Raw genomic sequence first — 19,084 nt, 5'->3', positions numbered from 1 at the left:
GCTCTCGGAGGCGGCTATGGCTGCCGCTCGAGTCCTCAGGAGACTTCGCGCCCTGCAGCCGGTCGTGCAGGCGCCGCCGCTGTTTCTGCGCGCTTCGCAGGGGGCAGCCCGGAGCGGCGTCTGCCATGGCCCCCGAGCTGCGCACACCGACACCGGCGGTAGTTGCTCGGAGCTGGCTGGGCGGCAGAGGGGTGCGGGGGTGGGGGTTGCGTCTCCCTACGGGGCTTCCCGGCCTCACGGGGAGGGAGCGGCGCAAAAGTTGGGGGGGGCGGTGCTCCTTCGGTTGCTGCTCGGAGGCAGCTCGAGGCGATTGCTCTGGTCTTCTTATGCATGACTTAAGAGTTGATTTAATTATAGCAACAGCAAATTACCCGGGTTTATTCGTTAGGGAGACGAGTTGCAGTGCAAAGGAAGGACAGCGTGTGCGTGTGCGCAGAGCAAAACAAAGTGGGAATGGGTGGTATCATCTTGAAGTGGTAAAATAGGCTATACTACTTGAGACTACAAGTCATACCAGTGTGATTTTAAAAAACACATTTTTTTAATTTTTACAGGTATAAAATTAGCGCCACAGAGAGGCTAGCTGGTATATTACATTGGTGTATTAGAAGTTTTTGGTTCGTTTATTTACTTGCACAGATTATTGTTATTAAGTATGGGAGCACTCAGACCCAGTACTTCACTTGTCACTTGCAGCCGGGAGTGGTTCAAAGCACCCCAGCATCTCATTCTGCTGCTTGGGTAGATCAGGCCTCTGTTTAGTCACACAATTGCATTGTTTCACTGATACAGTCCCTGGAATGGGCCTTGTTTTGTCCTTTCGCATTCTGGGAGAGCCAGAATGGGCACCAGTTCCTGAATATTTGGATGTGGACCATGGAGTGCCAAGCTTGTTTTTAATTGCCCATTAAATCACTTGGGCAAATAACTATATTTCAGACTCAGTTTTTCCATTTGCAAAATGAAGGCAACTGGTGTGTGTGTGTGTATATATTTAAATAATGTTTTTAAATAGACACCCCCCCCCCTTTTCATTGTGCCAGTTCCAGGCTATCATAGTCTGAGGATTTTACCGCTTTGGTGATCTGTTGGCCCTGAAACACTAGCCATCACTAGGCAGCTTCCCATCCACCAGTGTTAAGCTGGGCTATCCATCACACTGGATCCCTTTCTGGCAGTGCAACACACCATCCTGGCAAGTTAGAATTGTGCTTTTAGCTTTGCCAAATACTGCTGGTGTGCAACTTGCCAGGCAGCTTAATATGCTTAGACCAGTCAGGCACACTAGCCAAGCTCTGCAACAGACACAGGTCAGTTTGCGAGCTTGCAAGTAAATTTGTGTGCACCAGGAAGAGGGGAAATGGTGGTTTAGAAGCAACCTGTGTGTTGCAGGATTGATGAGGCCTCTGGGAGATGGAAGAGCTGTCGATTCGTCAAGGGTGATATGATGTTTATTTGAAACCATTTTCTTTACAAAGATTTCCCACCCCTTTAACTGTATGCAATATCTTTTTTACTGTTCTCAAGACCCCATTAAACAACTCCTCCATGAATATGAGCCTTTGACCATTTCCTAGTAAATGCCACCACTGTGGAGTGACGCTTCTCTCTCAGCAGCTGTTCTAAGCGCCTTGTATTTCAGCAACTTGTCAGCTGTAATTGCAGGCCTCCATGTATCGCCTTCTCTTGGCTCTGGATGTAATTACTGTTCGCCTTCTGGTGCAATCTGGCATATAGAAATTTGTTCTGCGCACAGTGGCATATACTTGTTGGTTGAATTTCTTGTTCTTCTACCTTTCTAGATAAAGATGTGGGTTCTTTGACAAGATACGATGAGTCGAGTGTTACCACTGACTGGCAAAAGAAGTTGACTCCTGAGCAGTTTTATGTCACCAGGGAAAAAGGAACTGAACTGGTAAGCCAAGAGTTGTAATAGTTTCCAAGCAGGTGAAATGTATATTCAATGCAGACATACATTGCATAACTATTCCTTAATTTGGCAGAGTTTTGGCTCTGTTCAGGATCTCAACCAGGAACCCCCAAGTAGAATCAATCCCAGGGTGGCTTGCATTGGGCAGCAAATGTAAACAGTACTGCCTGCAAGCCCTGCTGCCACTTGAGCACTCCTAATGATTCATTGGCAGCTGGGGCTTTACCTCTCCTGCACTTGATGTCCTAGACCTAGGACACCAGATGAGTGACAGGTGGGCAGGGCTGGCTGAAAACAGCCATGCAAGTCAAATTTGCCAGACTGGCAGGCCTAATTTTATCCTGCAGGCTGAAAGTTCCCCACCTCTAATAGATGAAATAGATAGACCTCTTCTTCTTACATGACTAAGTCCGTTTTTAAAGGCATCATCACAAATTGTGGCAGGAATAATAATTATAATAATAATAATTTATTATTTACAGTATACCCTGCCCATCTGGCTGGGTTTCCCCAGCCACTCTGGGCGGCTTCCAACCAAATATTAAAAACACAATATAACGTTATAGGAAATCCTATAAAGTTCCGTGAAGAATTACTTCTCTTTATCCATCCTAAACTGATTGTAGTGATGAGCACAGATTCTGTCTGTTTAGACAAGAGTGATGTTGGGTGCTGTAAATGTGTGATGACCACATACCTGAACCTGTAAGATTCTGCTCCTTGGTTTGGTTACCCCCAGGAGAGTAAAAGGTGGGAATGAAACTTCTCAGGGTGACAAAGAACATGCAGGTTGAATATCCATGTTACACTGGAAGTTCCCACATATGAGCCTGCTTGATGTTTGGTTTTGCAAGCTGACTTGGAGGTGGAGGGTGGGAAAGATGGCTAAGAATTAGAATATTAACAATGCATGTTTGAAGCCATTTAGTGGAATCCATCTGACTAACACAGAGCCTGGGATGTACCACTGCATATGCTGCAATGCTGCGCTGTTCAGGTAGGAGTCTAATTGCAATATACTTTTTTCAAATATACATGTGTGTGTATGTCTGACTCTCTCTGGAGCTCAGGTACATAATGCTTTCCCTTCACAACAAACTAGTGAGGGTACAGTAGGCTGAGAGAGCGCAACTGGGCCAAAGTCACCCATTGAACTTCACTGCTGTGCCTGGATTTGAACCTGGGCTGCCCAGCTCTAAGGGTGCATCTACATGCAGCAGTGAGGAGACCCTGATTCAGATCAGGACTGCGACACTGCAGGAGGACAGGTTAATTTTCCCCACTGCAAAATATTACCAGTTAAAATTCCCCCAACTCTGCTATTTGTCCATTCAGGGAGAGAGCCTTTTTAGTCATCTCCCCACTTACAGACTACTCTTCCCCATGGGGCTCACCTGGCAATAGCATTAATATATTTTAGTGCAGGCTAAAACTTTCCTATACTGCCAGGCATTTGACTTTGCATAATATTAGCGGATTAAGTTTTGATTGGACATTTGTTGATCGTTTTTTGTTTTGGTGGTGACCAGGCACTTTTTTTTGTCTGGTGGGTGTTGTTGTTTTTTCCTGTTTACATTGTTGTATCATTGTCCTATTCTTTTAATTCTTTTATACGTTTGTACGTTCTTTGTAAAATCCATGAGATTATTTTTGTAGAAAGCAATTAAAATTTAGTAAATAATAATAATCATACTGTGATCTATGTAGGATAAGTCCCTGGAAATTGTCTCGAACAAGGATAGCTAAAGTGGTGCTCTCCAAATGCTTTGGACTCTAATGCCAAACAGTCCCTACCAGCGCAGGCAATAGTCACAGATGATGGAACTTGTAGTCCACAACATCTGGACATCCCCAGGTTGGCTTCCTCTAGTCTGGAACCTTTAACTAGTGCAGAATTCTCCCTTTTGACTGCAGGGAGCAGTAGAAAGCACAATAGACTGCTATCTCCCACCGGTTCTGACTGCTTAGGTATTCGGGGGCCTGGTCTGAGCTGCTGGATATTATTACCTGTTCTTGCAGCCTGCTGCAAGTAGAAATAAGACCCACATTCAGATTATTGGAAGGAGTCTCCTCCCTAGCTGTATTGTGTTTACTGCTGAACTGTAGGCAAAAGCAAGAGCTGCCCCTTGAGAAGCATCCTAATCTCTGAGCATGCAAAGTGTTTCTGCAGGATATGTAGGTTACTGCTTTCTCCTATGAAGAATTCACTAAGGATTAGGAATACATGGAACATAAGCCTCAGGTTTTATAGATAGCAAATCACAGAATTTTAATGGAACATCAAACCTCAGCCCAGTCATAAAATTATAGGCAAGGGTCATACTTCTTAAAATCATCTCAACTACATTTGGGACAGCTAAAATGCAGATCAAAGTAAACAACATATGTTGAAGGAATGGTGTATTAAGGGCTAATCTAACACATATGTTTGGGGAATGTCCATTTATCCACAAATGCTCTGGTGAACTACTTCAAAGAACAAATAGAATTTTGAGCAGCAGCATTTTGGTGGCTACTAACATGTTTCTAGCAGACTAAGTGACGTACTTATAAATAAACCGCACAGGGATATTTGTGGTGAGGAGCTATTTTAATAAGGCAGAAAATTGGCAAGGTTGTTGGGGTTTTTTTTTTTACAGTAAGAAAATGTAGACCTGATGTAGAAGACACAGTGAACAAGACAATTTTAAACACCTGTTTGAAAAGCCATAGTCAATGGAGAGAGTATAATTGCACTGGTCCCAATCCCGTGGTAGTTCTCATGCAGCAATGAGCTGTTCCCACTGCTTTACATAAGAAGAGCCTGCAGGATCAGGCCGGTGGCCCATCTAGTCCTGCAACCTGTTCTCATAGCGGCCGACCAGATGCCATGTGGAACACCCACAAGCAGGATCTGAGCGCAGCAACACTCCTCTCCCTTAGTTTCCAGCAACTGCCATTCAGAAACATTACTGCTCCTGACTTCCTTTGCATAATAAATCTCCACTCTTGTGCACAAGCCCTGTTTAACCCTTAAATTGCACACTGAATGATCCCTGCTGTTGCACTTTCAGTAGTTCAAAGTGGATCTCTGGCATACTTGTGAGCCTCTCTTCCCTGCATTTACATTGTAAGATGGAAAAACAGCAAGGAGTCCCTCTGGTGGCACTTTCAAAGACTAACACATTTACTGTGGCCTAGGGTGTGTTTTTTTTGAACTAGAGTTCACTTCAGGTCCGCCTTTCTTAGAAGATTTGTTTTTATATGCTTTTTACTGTTTTGTTGGTTTTAGGCTCTGTAATGGCATTGTCTGTTTTCATATTATACACTACTTATAAAAATTTTAAATAGTAAGAAGTTTATAAATGTTTTTCAATAAATGAAGATGGTGAAAGAGACTCTTTTCACATGGGTGTCTACTTTCTCTGCTTTTCTTTCTTTGGTTTTAGAACAGTGCTGATTTTGCCTAGTTTGTACACCTTGATCCAGGAGTTTGCAAGTGTGGCTGGACTAGGCATATCAGACAGATTTTTACAAAGTTCCTACTTAATCAGGCTACAACTAAAATGTATATGTCTGATTGAAACAGGACACAATTTCCCACCTGAATGTTTCTTGATAGATCCATATTTCTGAAAGTATGAAGAATACAAAACGTTTTTATTTTGTTAAACCATGGTTGCTAAAAATGTAAATGTCTATGTTTAATTGGAAGACATAGACATGTTTTGTTTGTTTCTTTGAACTTTTCATGTGTCCTGTTCCTTAAAGGCATATGTGGGCAACAGCAGGAATATTCATGTGTAAGTCTTCCTGAGCTCAGTGGTGCTTATTCCTATGCAAGTGGGTACAGGATTGGAGCCTCAGAAACTTTGGACACAGTCCTGTCAAAGCTGCACAGGCTTAAGGCTGTTGTGCTAAACTCACTCACTAACAAATACACCCAATAGAAATCTGTTGTACTTACTTATGAGTTACTATGCTTAGTTCATGCTGTGGTTCACTGGTTTTCATGGAGAAATCAAGCATAGGGTTAAAGTCTTCTCTGAAATCAATGGGCTACAGAAGTCCTTAGTTTTTGGTTGAATTGCTCTCCCTCCTTCATCTATTTATTAAAAACAACAACACATGGGCTATAAATAATCCTGGGACTCAGCTAGATTTATATGCAATATAACATTGTGCCACCAGATGGTGATGTGGAGTCCCGTTTTTCTCTACCTGTTTTCCCTGTTTAAATTTACAATGCTTTCAACAAAAATGCTTCTATGATGTGTCTAAATCCAGCCCTGATTATTTCCATACTGAACATCTATTTAAAAGCAAAACTTCATCTTTTTAGCCTTCCATTTAAGGATATTCACATGTTATACAAGATTGCCTTTTTAATAATGCAGTTATGGTTGTCAGCATTTTCATCCACCTGCCCACCCACCCCTAATATTATTAAGAGGGTCTCTTCTCCAGTCTTCAGAGAGTAGCTGGAAGTGGGGAGGCAGAAAAAGGTCCTCCTTTCCTTCCACTCTGCAGTTTTAATCTGAAATCTTAGGCACAGTACTGTGTCAGAAACTGCTTGCGCTAATGAAATTCCCTGTTGCAAAATGCACTTAGAACAATGGGAGTTTTGAACACTACTACTGCCATCTTTGGGGTGGGGAGAAAAGAACAAGATAAAAAGGCAATGTTATTTGGGAAAGCAACATCCCTCTCCAAGCTACTTTCTTGCTCATAGGTGAGAGATAAATTTAATGATAGACTCCATGCATCTATCTATCTATCTGTCTGTCTATCTATCTATCTCATCCTCTGTGTGTGCACGTGCGTGCATGCATGTGTGTGCGTGCGTGCGTGCACCACAACCCTTCATTAATATGCAACTTTGCTGTCCTTTATAGCTCAGAAACGAAATATGATTCTGGCACAGGGTGGCCATCCTTTTCAGAAGCATATGGGACACATGGCACAGATGAAAGCAATACTAATATCTTGAGACGTCCTGATAATTCACTAGGAACAAGCAGCACGGAAGTCATCTGCAAACAGGTACACCTACCTTAAAGAAAGCATATAAAGTTCCTTAAATGCAAGTCTCTTATTCTATATGTGTCACAAAAAGCGAAGTGTAGCCGCATTAATACAACTAAATACACTTTCATGAATCATGAAATTAGCCCCAGGTAGTGGACCTAATGTATGAACTTCTGGGGCAAATCTATAAAGGTAAAGGACCCCTGACAGTTAAGTCCAGTCGCAGACGACTCTGGGGTTGCAGCTCTCATCTCGCTTTACAGGCCGAGGGAGCCAGCATTTGTCCGCAGACAGTTTTTCCAGGTCATGTGGCCATCATGACTAAGCTGCTTCTGGCAAAACCAGAGCAGCACACGGAAATGCCGTTTACCTTCCCACTGGAGCGGTACCTATTTATCTATTTGCACTTGATGTGCTTTCGAACTGCTAGGTTGGCAGGAGCTGGGACCAAGCAATGGGAGCTTACCCTGTTGCGGGGATTCAAACCGCCGACCTTCTGATCGGCAAGCCCAAGAAGCTCAGTGGTTTAGACCACTACAACACAATCCTACACAACATTAATGGTCTCATTAAATCGAGTAGGACTTACTTCTGAGTTGACATGCATAGGATTTTGCCGCACTCTGGTGCACATTTCCAATGGGAATAAGCCCGGTTAAATACAACAATATTTACCTCTGAGTAAATATGCAAAGGATCAGGCTGCACATGTGAGACAGTTGTATGATGAGTGGATGGGAAAGCTGACCTTACAAAAGTTGAAGGAAAATTTATAGAACTGCCCCTTGAGTGATTAAACTCATGGAATCTGCATCAGAAGTCCCAGTGGATTTCCTGACTGACTCACAAATTTAACAATGGTACTGTATTCTGATTGGAATGAGGGCATTCTCCCCCCCCCCCCAATACTATTAATTAATACTGATTTTAAAGTGGTATTCTCAAGAAGAATGTTTTTTTTTGTTTGTTTGTTTGTTTTTGCATAGAAAACCATCTTATTAGCACTAAGGTATCTTTTCCACAGAAAGCTTACCCAGGAGAGGCCACACTTTACACCTGGGGCATTTGCATGCATGCAAACGTGAGCACACTAAAATGAGTGGGCTTCGGAAGTTGGCTCTAAACACAGAAGGTATTGCTTATATGGCAGTTGCAGACTTAATTGGCCCCTTTGGCTATGAAATCAGACTGTTTAATTTATGTAGATACGCTTTAATTTAAAGAACTGGCACTGCAACTAAGTCTGTTATTCTCTTGCAGTGCGATGCCCATCTGGGCCATGTGTTCGGTGATGGTCCCGAGCCATCTGGGCAGAGGTTCTGCATCAACAGTGTTGCATTAACATTTAAACCAAGCTCCAAGCAGTGAGACTTTCCTTCTTTACAACCTGTGCATTTGATACCACTTTGATGCTCTGATCTCCTTTGCCGCAGAGGGCCACTTTGAAAATGTATCGGGAGCCAGGTGCCTGTGCCTATTTTGTGTATACATAGTGATGGTAATTAATGAGAATGCATGTGGGGGGATGCCAAACCATTGATGTGAGATGTGCTGCTCTTATTCTGTGATGGAATAGGCTCATCTAAGGTAGCCAGGCTAGTCTGGAGACCTGTGTGCCCTGCTTATGTGGATGCAGAGCTCTTCTGCATGTAGGCAGTTCCATTAAATCCAGCACAGACAGCATATCTACACATACAAATTAATGTACACGCTGCTTTTTTTATTTAAAAAATAGTTGATTGCCTCGTTGTTAATAGGTGAAGCAATCAATTACAGTGGAACCTCGGTTCTCGAACCTCTCCATTCCTGAATGTTTCAGCTCCCGAACGTCAAAAACCCGGAAGTAAGTGTTCCAGTTTTTGAACGTTCCTTGGAACCTGAACATCTGATGTGGCTTCCAATCTGCAAAAAGCCTAGCTGTCAGCCAGTCGGAAGCCGCACCTCAGAATTCGAACGTTTCAGAAATTGAATGTCCTTCCAGAATGGATTACATTCAATTTCCGATGTTCCACTGTACATGCAAATCACATTCACAGATTTCTAAAAAGGAAATACAGGAGCCTTGTACATGCCTCTTAAGTATAATGTAAATTAAATTATAAATATAATTTTTAAATGATTGCTCATTGTTGGAGAGAAAGGCCACATTTTGTGTTACATTGGTGCAACCGACTCAGTATGCCATTTCCAAGACAAGGATTTGCTAAAGAGGACTCCCAAGACATCTGAAGGAGTGAGTTTGCTCTAATTCATGTTGGTGCAGACTCCATTTATTTCTAGAGCTGCGTTTTCCAAAAACAATTATTTTAGTAGTTTACTATGAGGCTTTCCTGTTCACAGCACAAACTAAAATCCACCAGTAGATTTTTAAGACCCAGATGGGAAAGCATAAGTAGCACTATGTCATCGGACAACACACCTTCCTACTTCTAATTGCCGGAGTGAGGAACCACATCATTAATGTGAAAATTAAAAAGCATAGGGGCCCAAATCATGAGATGAATTTAGAAAGCACGATATTTGAAACCAATGAAGCTGTGGCACTATTAGCACCTGTCTTCTGACAACTTCACCTTAGGAAAATTCAAATTAAAGGCTACAAGCTACTTCTCCCGCTGTTTCATTGTTCTGCTGAATGCTGGGGACTTTTTGAAAAATATAAATGTAAATGTTGATATAAAACAGCAGTTATCCATCTGGCATGTTCTGCTGCTGCACCTTTTCTTTGTAGATCTCTGGCAATTTTGGGAACAATTTTTATTCCCTACTAGTCTGCATTTTAGATTTTATTAATGGGGGTTGGGATGCATTGCAATTCATAAAATAGTATGTCTTCATTACTTTTTTTTTATTTATAAAATTATTCCCTCCTCCCTCAAAAGAAATAATGCAAAACATAAATGGAGTGTTTACTGCTTCCTGTTGTAAATGCTGGAATAAAATGTTTTGTTCACGGTGGTTTTTAATTTATTCTTGATGTGAGTCACTTATTAAAAGACAACATAACGAGGATCAGATGTGGTGCAGTGTGCATGCAAGTGAGTCAACATAACCATCTCTGAAGCTTCCCCTTACTTCCCTGTCTTTTGTTCAAGCACCTGGATTTTGCTTCCGGTAGGGCAGCATCAATAGAATATACGGCAATGGAATTTTGCAGAATTTAGGCCTGCAGCTTAATCTTAGGAGGCGCTGCTCTCATAAGATCCTGACTTCAGCATGAAAAAGTTCATTTGCACTTATGTTTGAATCTTTGGTTGACATGAGCCTCTTGAGGCGATGCAGCTTTAGAAACAACACCAGTCTCAGGATTTTGAAGGTTGCCGGGGAAGAAGTAAGACATGACATCAAAAGGAATACTGCAGAGCTGAAGGAGGTTCCGAAAAGGGAAATCAAAATGATTTAAGGGGTAGGAACAAGGCCTTTATGGGAAAGGTTACTGCATTTCAGGCTTTTTAATTTAGAAAAATGGGTAAGTAAGGAAAGATGCTATAGCAGTGTATAGAATTGTGCATGGGGAAAGTGGCTAGGAAGAAGCTTTTCTCATGAGTACCAGAACTCCAGACCATCCAATGAAGCTGGAAGTTGGAAGATTAGGACAGACAAAGGAATGTATTTCTTCACACGTTGCATTGTTAAAACTAAGGGATTTGCTGCCACGAAAGGTAGCGAGGGCCAGTAACTTGGATGGCTTTAAAAGAGGATCAGACAAATTCATGGTCAGCCAGCAGCCTAGCCTGTTGGGACCCCACAGGCAGAACCTGGTGCTGCAGCAGCTCTCTCCCCACTTGTTCCCAGCACTGGTGTTAGAGGCTTACTGTCTATGAAAGTAGAGGAGGTAAAACAAAGCCATTGTGGCTGCAAGCTGTTGATAAGCTGCATCAGCCTATTTTTTGGAGAGAAATAATCTCTCAGACTCAGACACACAAACACACTTTGTGTAAAATCCTTGATAAAAAGTTCTGGAGAAGCCAAAAACTTGTCACACTATATATTTATTTATTACATTTATATACCGCCTTTGTCTTCCAATAATCTCAAGGTGGTATACATGGTTTTCCTTGCCATTTCATCCTCACAACAGCCCTGTGAAGTTGGGTTAGGCTAGTCCAACACTCTAACCATTACGCCACACTGGCTCTCGGTGTGACAATTTGGTTGGCGCCAGCTGTGGATTTTGGAAACTAGAATTTGCCAAGTCTGCATCACTGGTTGTGTTTTATTCCTTGGCCCACTGGGATGCTGACGTGCCAATCTGAACCCAGATTAGACCACCAAAACATACAATTTCTGCCCTGAATAATATATCTCTTTTTCACGCTGGAAGCCACCTGCGTTTGTCCCTATGTACCATCTCTAGTAAATGTCACTAAGGCTTTGTACACACGGTACCTTTGTAGCACATTCAAAGCACATGCTTTTCCTCAAAGAATTCTGGGCACTGTAGTTCACCCCTCAGTTACATTTCCCAGCAAACCTTAACAAACTGCAGCGCCCAGAATTCCTTGAGAGCAGAAATGTGCTTCTGATGTGTTTTAAAGGTATATAGCCTCAGTTACCCAGCTTTAAAATGGTAATAATATTGACTCTCCCCGCAGCAGGGCTGAAGCACTCAGCAATTAAAAGTGCTATAGAAAATATTAATAATAATTCAAAAGGGATTCAAAGGACACCACAGGGACCTGAGTGCAAAGTTGGCACGAGTTCCATCCTGTTTCCCGTCCCTCGGATAAGACCCTAATACCTCCTGCACTTGAAGCATTCTCCCCCCCCCCCTTGTTCCTTTGCCAACCACTGCAAACAATTGGACTTCAGGGGTGCAGATTAAAGCTGCGTAGCAGGTGGCAATCTAATTGCTATCAACCTTGTATCTGCATTTATTTTGTCATCTGAACTCGCCTGCAGCTGGCTCTCAACCCTGATTATTTTTTGAGCAATTAGTTTACAGGTTCAAAGAAGGTATAGGCTTCAGATCCTCAATTTGCATGAAACATACAGTACAGAACCAAAGGCGGCAGAGGCCTATGTGATTTGGGAGGTGGCAGCAAAGAGGAGGGCTTTGTACAGGTGCCATGTTTTGAATTAGGTGAAATATTTACCCAGGTTTCAAAGTAAGTGCCCTTTTCAGTCTATTCACAGGAAAGCTTTCATTGTATATATTGCCTGGTCTGGCCAACTGGTACTGGCTTGATACCAGCAGCTGAAAGAGAAGGATTATGCCAGCAAAAGGTGGCATATCCTCCATTGGGTTTGGGATGGTGCCAGCAAACAGCCAGCCAACTAGCAACTGTGAAGGCAGCACCACGAGTGGAACACATCCTTCTTTTCATCTACAGGAATAATGAAAGCTATTTCAGAAGACCGTGAAACAGCATAATTAATAACATTTTGTTTCCAGGACTTTAGGTGTTAAAAGCAATCTCCTGTTACGAGACGGGTGTGAGACTGAGCCATGGCAATTTAAAGCAGCATCATTAGGTGTTTCAAATGTGTGGCGTGAATGTGGCTCAAGTTGGGACAACACCCAATAAAAAGAATCAGGCTGGACATATCTGAACTAATCCAGCAAGCTCTTCCCAGGATTCAGCCTGACAATTCGGGTGCAACAGAAGAGCTGAGCTGCTCTCCCAGGCTCAACAATAAGACCAAGTCTGAGAGCTGCAATTCATTCCATTTTAACACACAAGATGGCACCAAAGAACCATTTTAGCCCTATAGGAGTTTTTGCGCTGTTTGAGTGCAGTGGTGCAAGTCATCATTGCCATTCCTGGTTCCAGCTTGACAGATAAGTTTCTGTGTTGTACAGAGCTCTTTGGCATAGAGGAAGTGAGCTAATGCTGGTTTTAAGTTTTTGCAAGCACTGGTGGTCTTGCTTTGTAATCTCAGACCCCTGCTTGTATTCTCAGCAGCATCCCCAGCCATCTTTGGACATGCCCCATCTCCAAGAAACAGACAGTTGTCCAAACATAATGGGTGGGATCCAGTGATGACTGCTGAAGAGAGGTACTCTGTGCCAACAGAACAGAATTGTTTTCCTCTCCCTTGTAGCATCCTGGGGTTAGGGTTGGGGTTGGGGTTGGGGGACCCTCGAGTCAATTTAGTTGGGGCACCGGGGAGAGTTCCCCCCCCAAACAGTCTAGATGTTTCCAATGAGAGAGAATGCCTGCGCAAATAACAGTAATTAAAAAGGCTGAATCATACAATCATAAATGAACATATTACAAACAGTTGAAGAAACAGGTGCAAAGTGTATGAAGACATAATAGTACAAAGTAGTAAGGTAATCTGCTAGTAATGCATCACTAAAGGGTATACAAAAATTTGCAAATGATCAGTATGCAGCAGTCTAGTTGTCCAACTTTTGTAAAGGTCAATAATGATCAATGGGGAAATGTTCAGATAACCCATTTCAGGTGTTTCAAATGTGAAATACATTAATTAGAGGGGTTGTAGTGCATATAATTAGTGCTGAGAGGGGACAGCTTTCCTTTGGTGTGTAAGCTTCTGTGATCGATACCTGCCAAAAATATTACACAGCTTCAACATTTGGAATTCAAAGAACAAAATATTTGTTGCTGTCAAAGATACTGTGTTTCTACTCCTGAGCGGTCGGTAGAACCAGCTTTAAGTGCTACTGCTAGAGGACAGAGCTGATAGCCTACTGATGCTAATGTACATCAGGGCATATGACTGAGCTAGTCAGTTTGAAACCAGATCTACATCTGATTGGCCTGCCCTAATCCCTACTTAAAAATCTGAATCCATGCCAGTCCTTGGAACAGTTCCAGCCTGAATCAAGCTTTCTTGTCTAAAGTGCATATCAATCAATTTGGAAATCCCATTTGATATATATTTTTGTGTGCTTAGTATTTCACTATTAAAACAGTGAAAGTAGTTTGAAAGGAAGAGAAAATTGTGCAAGTGGCCCATCAGCCTAGGATGTGTCTGTTGATGAAGAGCAGACCAGATTTTTCAAATGACAGCTATTCACTCTGAAGTGGACTGAAACATGCCAAGCATCTGATCTAATGACGCCAAGCAGCCATGGCATCGTTCCAAGAGGAAAGGAAAACCCAGTGTGAGAAATAACCGGCAGAGGGACGGTAAATTAGGACACAAGCTGCACAGACCTGCACAGCATCCAAAATGAATGCTGGCACCATACAAAGAGGGCACTGGATTCTCACCCATTCCCAGAGGCTTCATATGCCAGCTCAGAAGGCTTGCCCCGACCAAAGCCACATCGCCCGAATGAACAGGTGCAGCCCCACCCAAACAACAACAATAGAGGACAAAGGAGAACAAATAAGCATTAAATCCAACCACAGTGCTACTCATCCTAGTAATCAGAGACAGGTGGCATTGGCTAATTCTGCCAGCCTTAGGACCCCCTGGCTGCACATATTGGTAGGGTATAAGCTGCTATTAAATTGTTGTTACTTGCAGTCACTACTAAGTTATGTGGCACAGCATATCAAATACAATAAACAAATAAATAATTTCATTTGTATGCCGCCTTTCCAAAGTTAAGACCGTGCTCAAGGCTGCTTACAACGTACAAAAAAAACCACGTAAGTACAAACATAACTAAAGTAGTCATAAACAATAAACACAACGTCAAAAAGTACACAACCTGAACCTTTTTTAAAGAAATAAAAACTGCATTGATTTAGACACTGCTTAAGATACGTTGTAACCAAATTTGGCACAATGGTCCCTAAGGTCAATAAGCAGTTTCCTGACTATATTTGGACACCATTTTGAAACTAAATAACAAGCTCAGTCTTTGAAAAATGCACTGATTAGGACAACTATTAAGGTATTCTAACAAATAAAAAATTGCTACAGTGGTTCTTCAGATCAAGCAGCAGGTTTTAGTCCACAGGTAGATATCACTGGATGCCATTTTGAATCAAAATGGTGGACTGAACCTTTCAAAACTGCACTGATTGACAGTAAAGGGTTACTGTTGGTTTCTTAGAATTCCCAAATAATGCCAGCAGTCCCTACTAGTTAATTGTATGGAAAGCCAATAAGAGATTTCAAGAATAAACACTAGTAAGTAATAGTAACTTGGTTTTTACCCACCTTGAGGCTTTACAATAAGGCAGAACACAGATTTTAAAATATATAAATACAGTGTTTAGAACCACCCAGAGAAGCAGTAGGTCCTTTAGTTGTCAAATGTGTGATAAAGCTTAAGGGAGGCAGGAAAAAATTGTTTTAAAAAGAAAGCCAATTCTTTGCATCAGTCTTCAGGTGCTCAGCCATGTTCCTGTGGGTACCACAAACCAGATACCACAGCAATCCTACAGCTGCCTACAAAAGGCAGACAGCTTTGGACTGAGTTCTCTGTCTTAGTAGCCAGCTACTGTGCTCCACACACCTCGAAAGCTATTGGTTTTTGAGTAAACTCAACGTATGTTGAACTAATGGCAACTTTGTATGGATCACACTTCTGGTAAACGCACACAAGCATAAGCATTACAGAAAGAAAGGCTGGCTATTTCTGGGTTCCTAGGAAATCTTTGAGTAGCTTTGCAATATGGGTTTGATCTTGGTTCTCTGAAGAAACATGGCAAACTCAAACATATGGAAACAACAGGGAAGAACAGGGAACAGATCTCCAAGAGGAGATAAGGTTTTTTCACTGTTTTGTAAAAGTAATTTTTGGAAAATTCTTTTAAAATATTTTTTGGTGGGAAGAAGTAGCAAGTTCTGTTGAATTTAGTAGAACTTTCCTCCCAGGCAAGTGGGGATAGGATTGCAGCCTAAATATCTGAGAATCAGAGGAGTTTCCACTGTGCAAATTCATCCCATTCAATCTGTGTTGAGTTCTCAAACTTGCTCTCATGTGGATCATTTTTATTTCTTGATCTAAGACTGAAGGAAGCAGCTTTTGGTTGTTGAATTTGGTTGCCTTTGTGTGTGCTGACGGCTGGATTTTAATTTTTATTATGGGCAGGGGTCTTTAAAGCAGCACCAGATTTAGGTCACTGCAGGCAGTTCCTCAGCACAGGGTGCTGATTGGAGGGGGTGCAAAATGTAGAAGATCCATAATTGAGAAGATCCATTTGGAGGCACCAAATGTTGGCCTTGCACATGAAGCCATATTAAGAAAGATTGCATAAGTTTGCCCCTGTTAAAAGCTGGAAGTTACCTGGGCATATCTAGCAGAGGCATATCTAGGCTCTCTTGCACCCTTGAGAAGGAGATGTATTGGTCCCTCCGAAGCCAGGATAGACCATGACCTAGAAACTCAAAAACTTTGCTTTTCATCACCTTTTGCTTAGGTGGAGCACCTAGAGGGCTGCTGCCCAGAAAGCACTCAGACGGGCTCCTAGCCACTCCAAGCCAGAGCAGAGAGGCACAACTTTTTGCTCCGCCACCCCACCCCAGGCCTGCCCCATAGGGGCCAGGGCACTTCCCTTCCCCATTATTATTTTTTGTTCAGAGGGCGTTTGGCTCTGCCACCCGGCTCCTCATAATGTTGCCGCTAGCCTGCACCCTTGGTGGGGGCCAACCTAACCAATCCCTAGGTACGCCCCTGTCTCTGAGATGCCTTGCCTGGGACTAAGCCCCATTGAATTCAATTAGATGTGCTTCTTAGTAGACATGCAGCCCTGCAAGGAAGTGCATTTAGGACTGCATGGTTACAGGGTCCGAACCTCTTTGATTTAAAACGGCTGCCTCTGAAGTTCAGTGGACGGCCCCTAGTTCTTGAATTCTGCCAATAACGTGACCATTTTGCTTTGAGGGAGGCCTTCAGAAATCTTAACAAACTGATCGTGATGATACAGTAAAGAAGATCCACAACCTCCAGGCTGTTCTTCCATGCCATGGTCCTGCATTAGTTTCCAATCCGCTTTCCCATATGTGGGGGGGGGGGGACTCAAGCCCCACAACATGGGTTTGGGACTCAGGACTGACCCCCTTCTCTGTGTACCCAACTTTCTGTGCCCTAGGGCACTCTCTGAGCCTCTTGTCTGGGTGCCTGGGTGCAGGGCTCAAGGCGCAGGTTGCTTATCAACAAAGCCCCAGGGCAGCCTGTTGTCTCCTTAATTCCACAAGCTGCTTTCCTCACCCTGCACAGCTTTTTATTATTTTGTAGACATTGATCCTCGAGGTCTTTTAACTGAAACTTTTTTTTTTAAGCTGCCATCACGTTTTATTGTGTGCTCAAATTTAGCACCATCCTTTATGGAAATCCAGGCGACCCCTCTGCTCTTTGTGAGCAGGTGCCTACGGGTTTGTGAAGCCAACTGTTGGTCAAACTCACAAGAGGACACTGTAAACGTGTTGGCTCCCCCTTTCTCCTTTCCCTACCTCCTGTGCTAGTGTGAAATCCAGTAGCTAACAAAGGTGGTGGTGAGAGCTGGGGGGGTGAATACTTAAAGACCCGCTTTTCAAGCCCACTTACACGTCTGGGGATGATTTTTGTCTTCTTTTTTAAAGAGCCTGTTTATAAAATCGGGGCAGAGGGAGTGGGGGGGTGGGAGCAGAGAGATGAGGGAGGACAAACGCACAAAAAGATACCTGTTTGGTTTGCAAAGGGCCTGGAAATCACCCGTGAGCGACCATATATAATTTGATTTGCTAGGCAATCTGCGAAGCGATTGCCCATCATTTATAATGTTCATTGAGCATTTTGCTTAATTGTGTCTCTTTTTGTAAAGGAAGCACAGCCCCCTCCCGGCTCCGGAGCGCACAAGTGGCCAGATTCCCATGGACCAGCCCGGTCTGCAGCTTTGCGAAGCTTTCCCAAGCGCTCCGGCAGGGGCGGGGCGAGGGAAGCGTTAATAGCTCCAGGCCGGCTGGACAGGGAGGGGGGGAGAGAGAGGGAGCGAGGCGGGCGGGGGGCAGCGAGCGAGAGCGGAGAGAAAGCAGCTCGCGCAGGTACGAGCATCCTCCGCCGCCGCCCCTCCTCCTCCCTGCAGCCCTTGGCAACCCGCCGCCTTTGCAGGTGCTGCCTTTTGAAGAGCGCCACCCCCTGCCCCTGGACGCTGCTCATTTCTTAGGAGAAGTGGGATTTATAGGGAAAGCCGCGGCTGATTAATCTGCGGGAGGCAAACAGAGGAAATCCTTCATGGGGGCGAGCGCGAGCACGCGCGCATCCCCAGAGCCACGAGGTGCTCAGCAGCTCAAAAGCCACTCCATCTTCCATAGCGCTCAGGTGAGGGGCGCAGTGCCGGGCAGCTGCCGACAGGTGTCGCGCTGCGCGCGGCTTGGAAGCCCAGGGACGGAAAGAAACCTGTTGCAAGCGCCCTGAACTCGCCTGGGTGTAGTGGTGTGTTGTTATCATCAACGCCTCTATATATATATGAATCGAGCCTCCCGCTTTAGGAAGAGATGAGGATCTGTTGGATCACAAACCAAACTTACCGAGCAGCCCTCTCCCGGTTGATCTTGTTGAGCATCTCCCCAGCCTTTCTTCCCGGCGTTTGATCACTCCCGTTTGCCGAAGGAAGGAATCCGAAAGCGACCTGGTAGATCGGCAGCCTTAGCTGGACAAGGGCGCGCGATCCAGGATGGTGCTTCCTGCCTACTTGAGGAGGAGATCCGCCTTGAGTATCAAGCGTAGATGCAAATCCGCGTTGGACACGCTGTGATATTTCAAGAAGACGCCCCCACCCCCAACAATAAGTTATTCGGCTTAGATATTGTTCGGCACAAAAATGTTTCGGTTGCCTCCTAAAAGCGGGAAATTTCCCCTTCCAGTGGCTGCAAGGAAATAAAAAGAGTTGATGAGCCATATACGTATATATATATAGGCAGCAGCAGTGCGCCTGCGTTAAGCCGCTTTGCTGGCTTGCCCCTCAGTGCACATCGGCCTCTGTGAGTGCGATAAATACACTAATGAAAGAACGAATCGTTCTCTCTCAATAATTTTAACCCGCAAAGAAGGTTGGGGAAAAGAAATGCACTTCACTTTGCCCCATTAATCGCCAAAATGTGTATAATTCTGAATGTAGATTGCCCCATACACGAAGCACAACCTGAACCTGCTCAGAGAGGTTCTCGCGGGGAGGGAAACACCCACCCAAACGGATTCGGGGGCCAAGCCCTACTTCAAAATGAGCCCTTTCGTGCTTCAGACGTGTTTCGGGGCGTGTGGAATAGCAAATGTACCGGAAGGCTTCCCCGACCCCC

At 43.8% G+C, this 19,084-nt stretch overlaps 1 protein-coding gene and 1 long non-coding RNA gene across 2 annotated transcripts; one reads left to right on the top strand and one right to left on the bottom strand.

Annotated features, from left to right (window-relative positions):
• Nucleotides 1-9: 9 nt before the first annotated feature.
• MSRB2 (methionine sulfoxide reductase B2) lies at nt 10-9,895 on the top strand. The gene is made up of 5 exons (XM_053359358.1): nt 10-158; nt 1,803-1,915; nt 2,851-2,927; nt 6,805-6,952; nt 8,198-9,895. Exons 1-5 carry the CDS (start codon nt 17-19, stop codon nt 8,303-8,305), a joined length of 588 nt encoding a protein of 195 aa, XP_053215333.1. The 5' UTR covers nt 10-16; the 3' UTR covers nt 8,306-9,895.
• LOC128398353 (uncharacterized) lies at nt 5,904-18,586 on the bottom strand. The gene is made up of 2 exons (XR_008327099.1): nt 18,317-18,586; nt 5,904-6,014 (listed from the first exon to the last, which is right to left on the bottom strand). It is a non-coding gene; the product is annotated as an uncharacterized LOC128398353 (long non-coding RNA).
• Between the last annotated feature and the right edge of the window lie 498 nt (nt 18,587-19,084).

This window comes from Podarcis raffonei, chromosome 12 (genome assembly GCF_027172205.1).
Source record: "Podarcis raffonei isolate rPodRaf1 chromosome 12, rPodRaf1.pri, whole genome shotgun sequence".
Classification (NCBI taxonomy): domain Eukaryota; kingdom Metazoa; phylum Chordata; class Lepidosauria; order Squamata; family Lacertidae; genus Podarcis; species Podarcis raffonei.
Note: the sequence above shows the minus strand (reverse complement) of the source record. Positions and strands in the feature narration are given on the sequence as shown.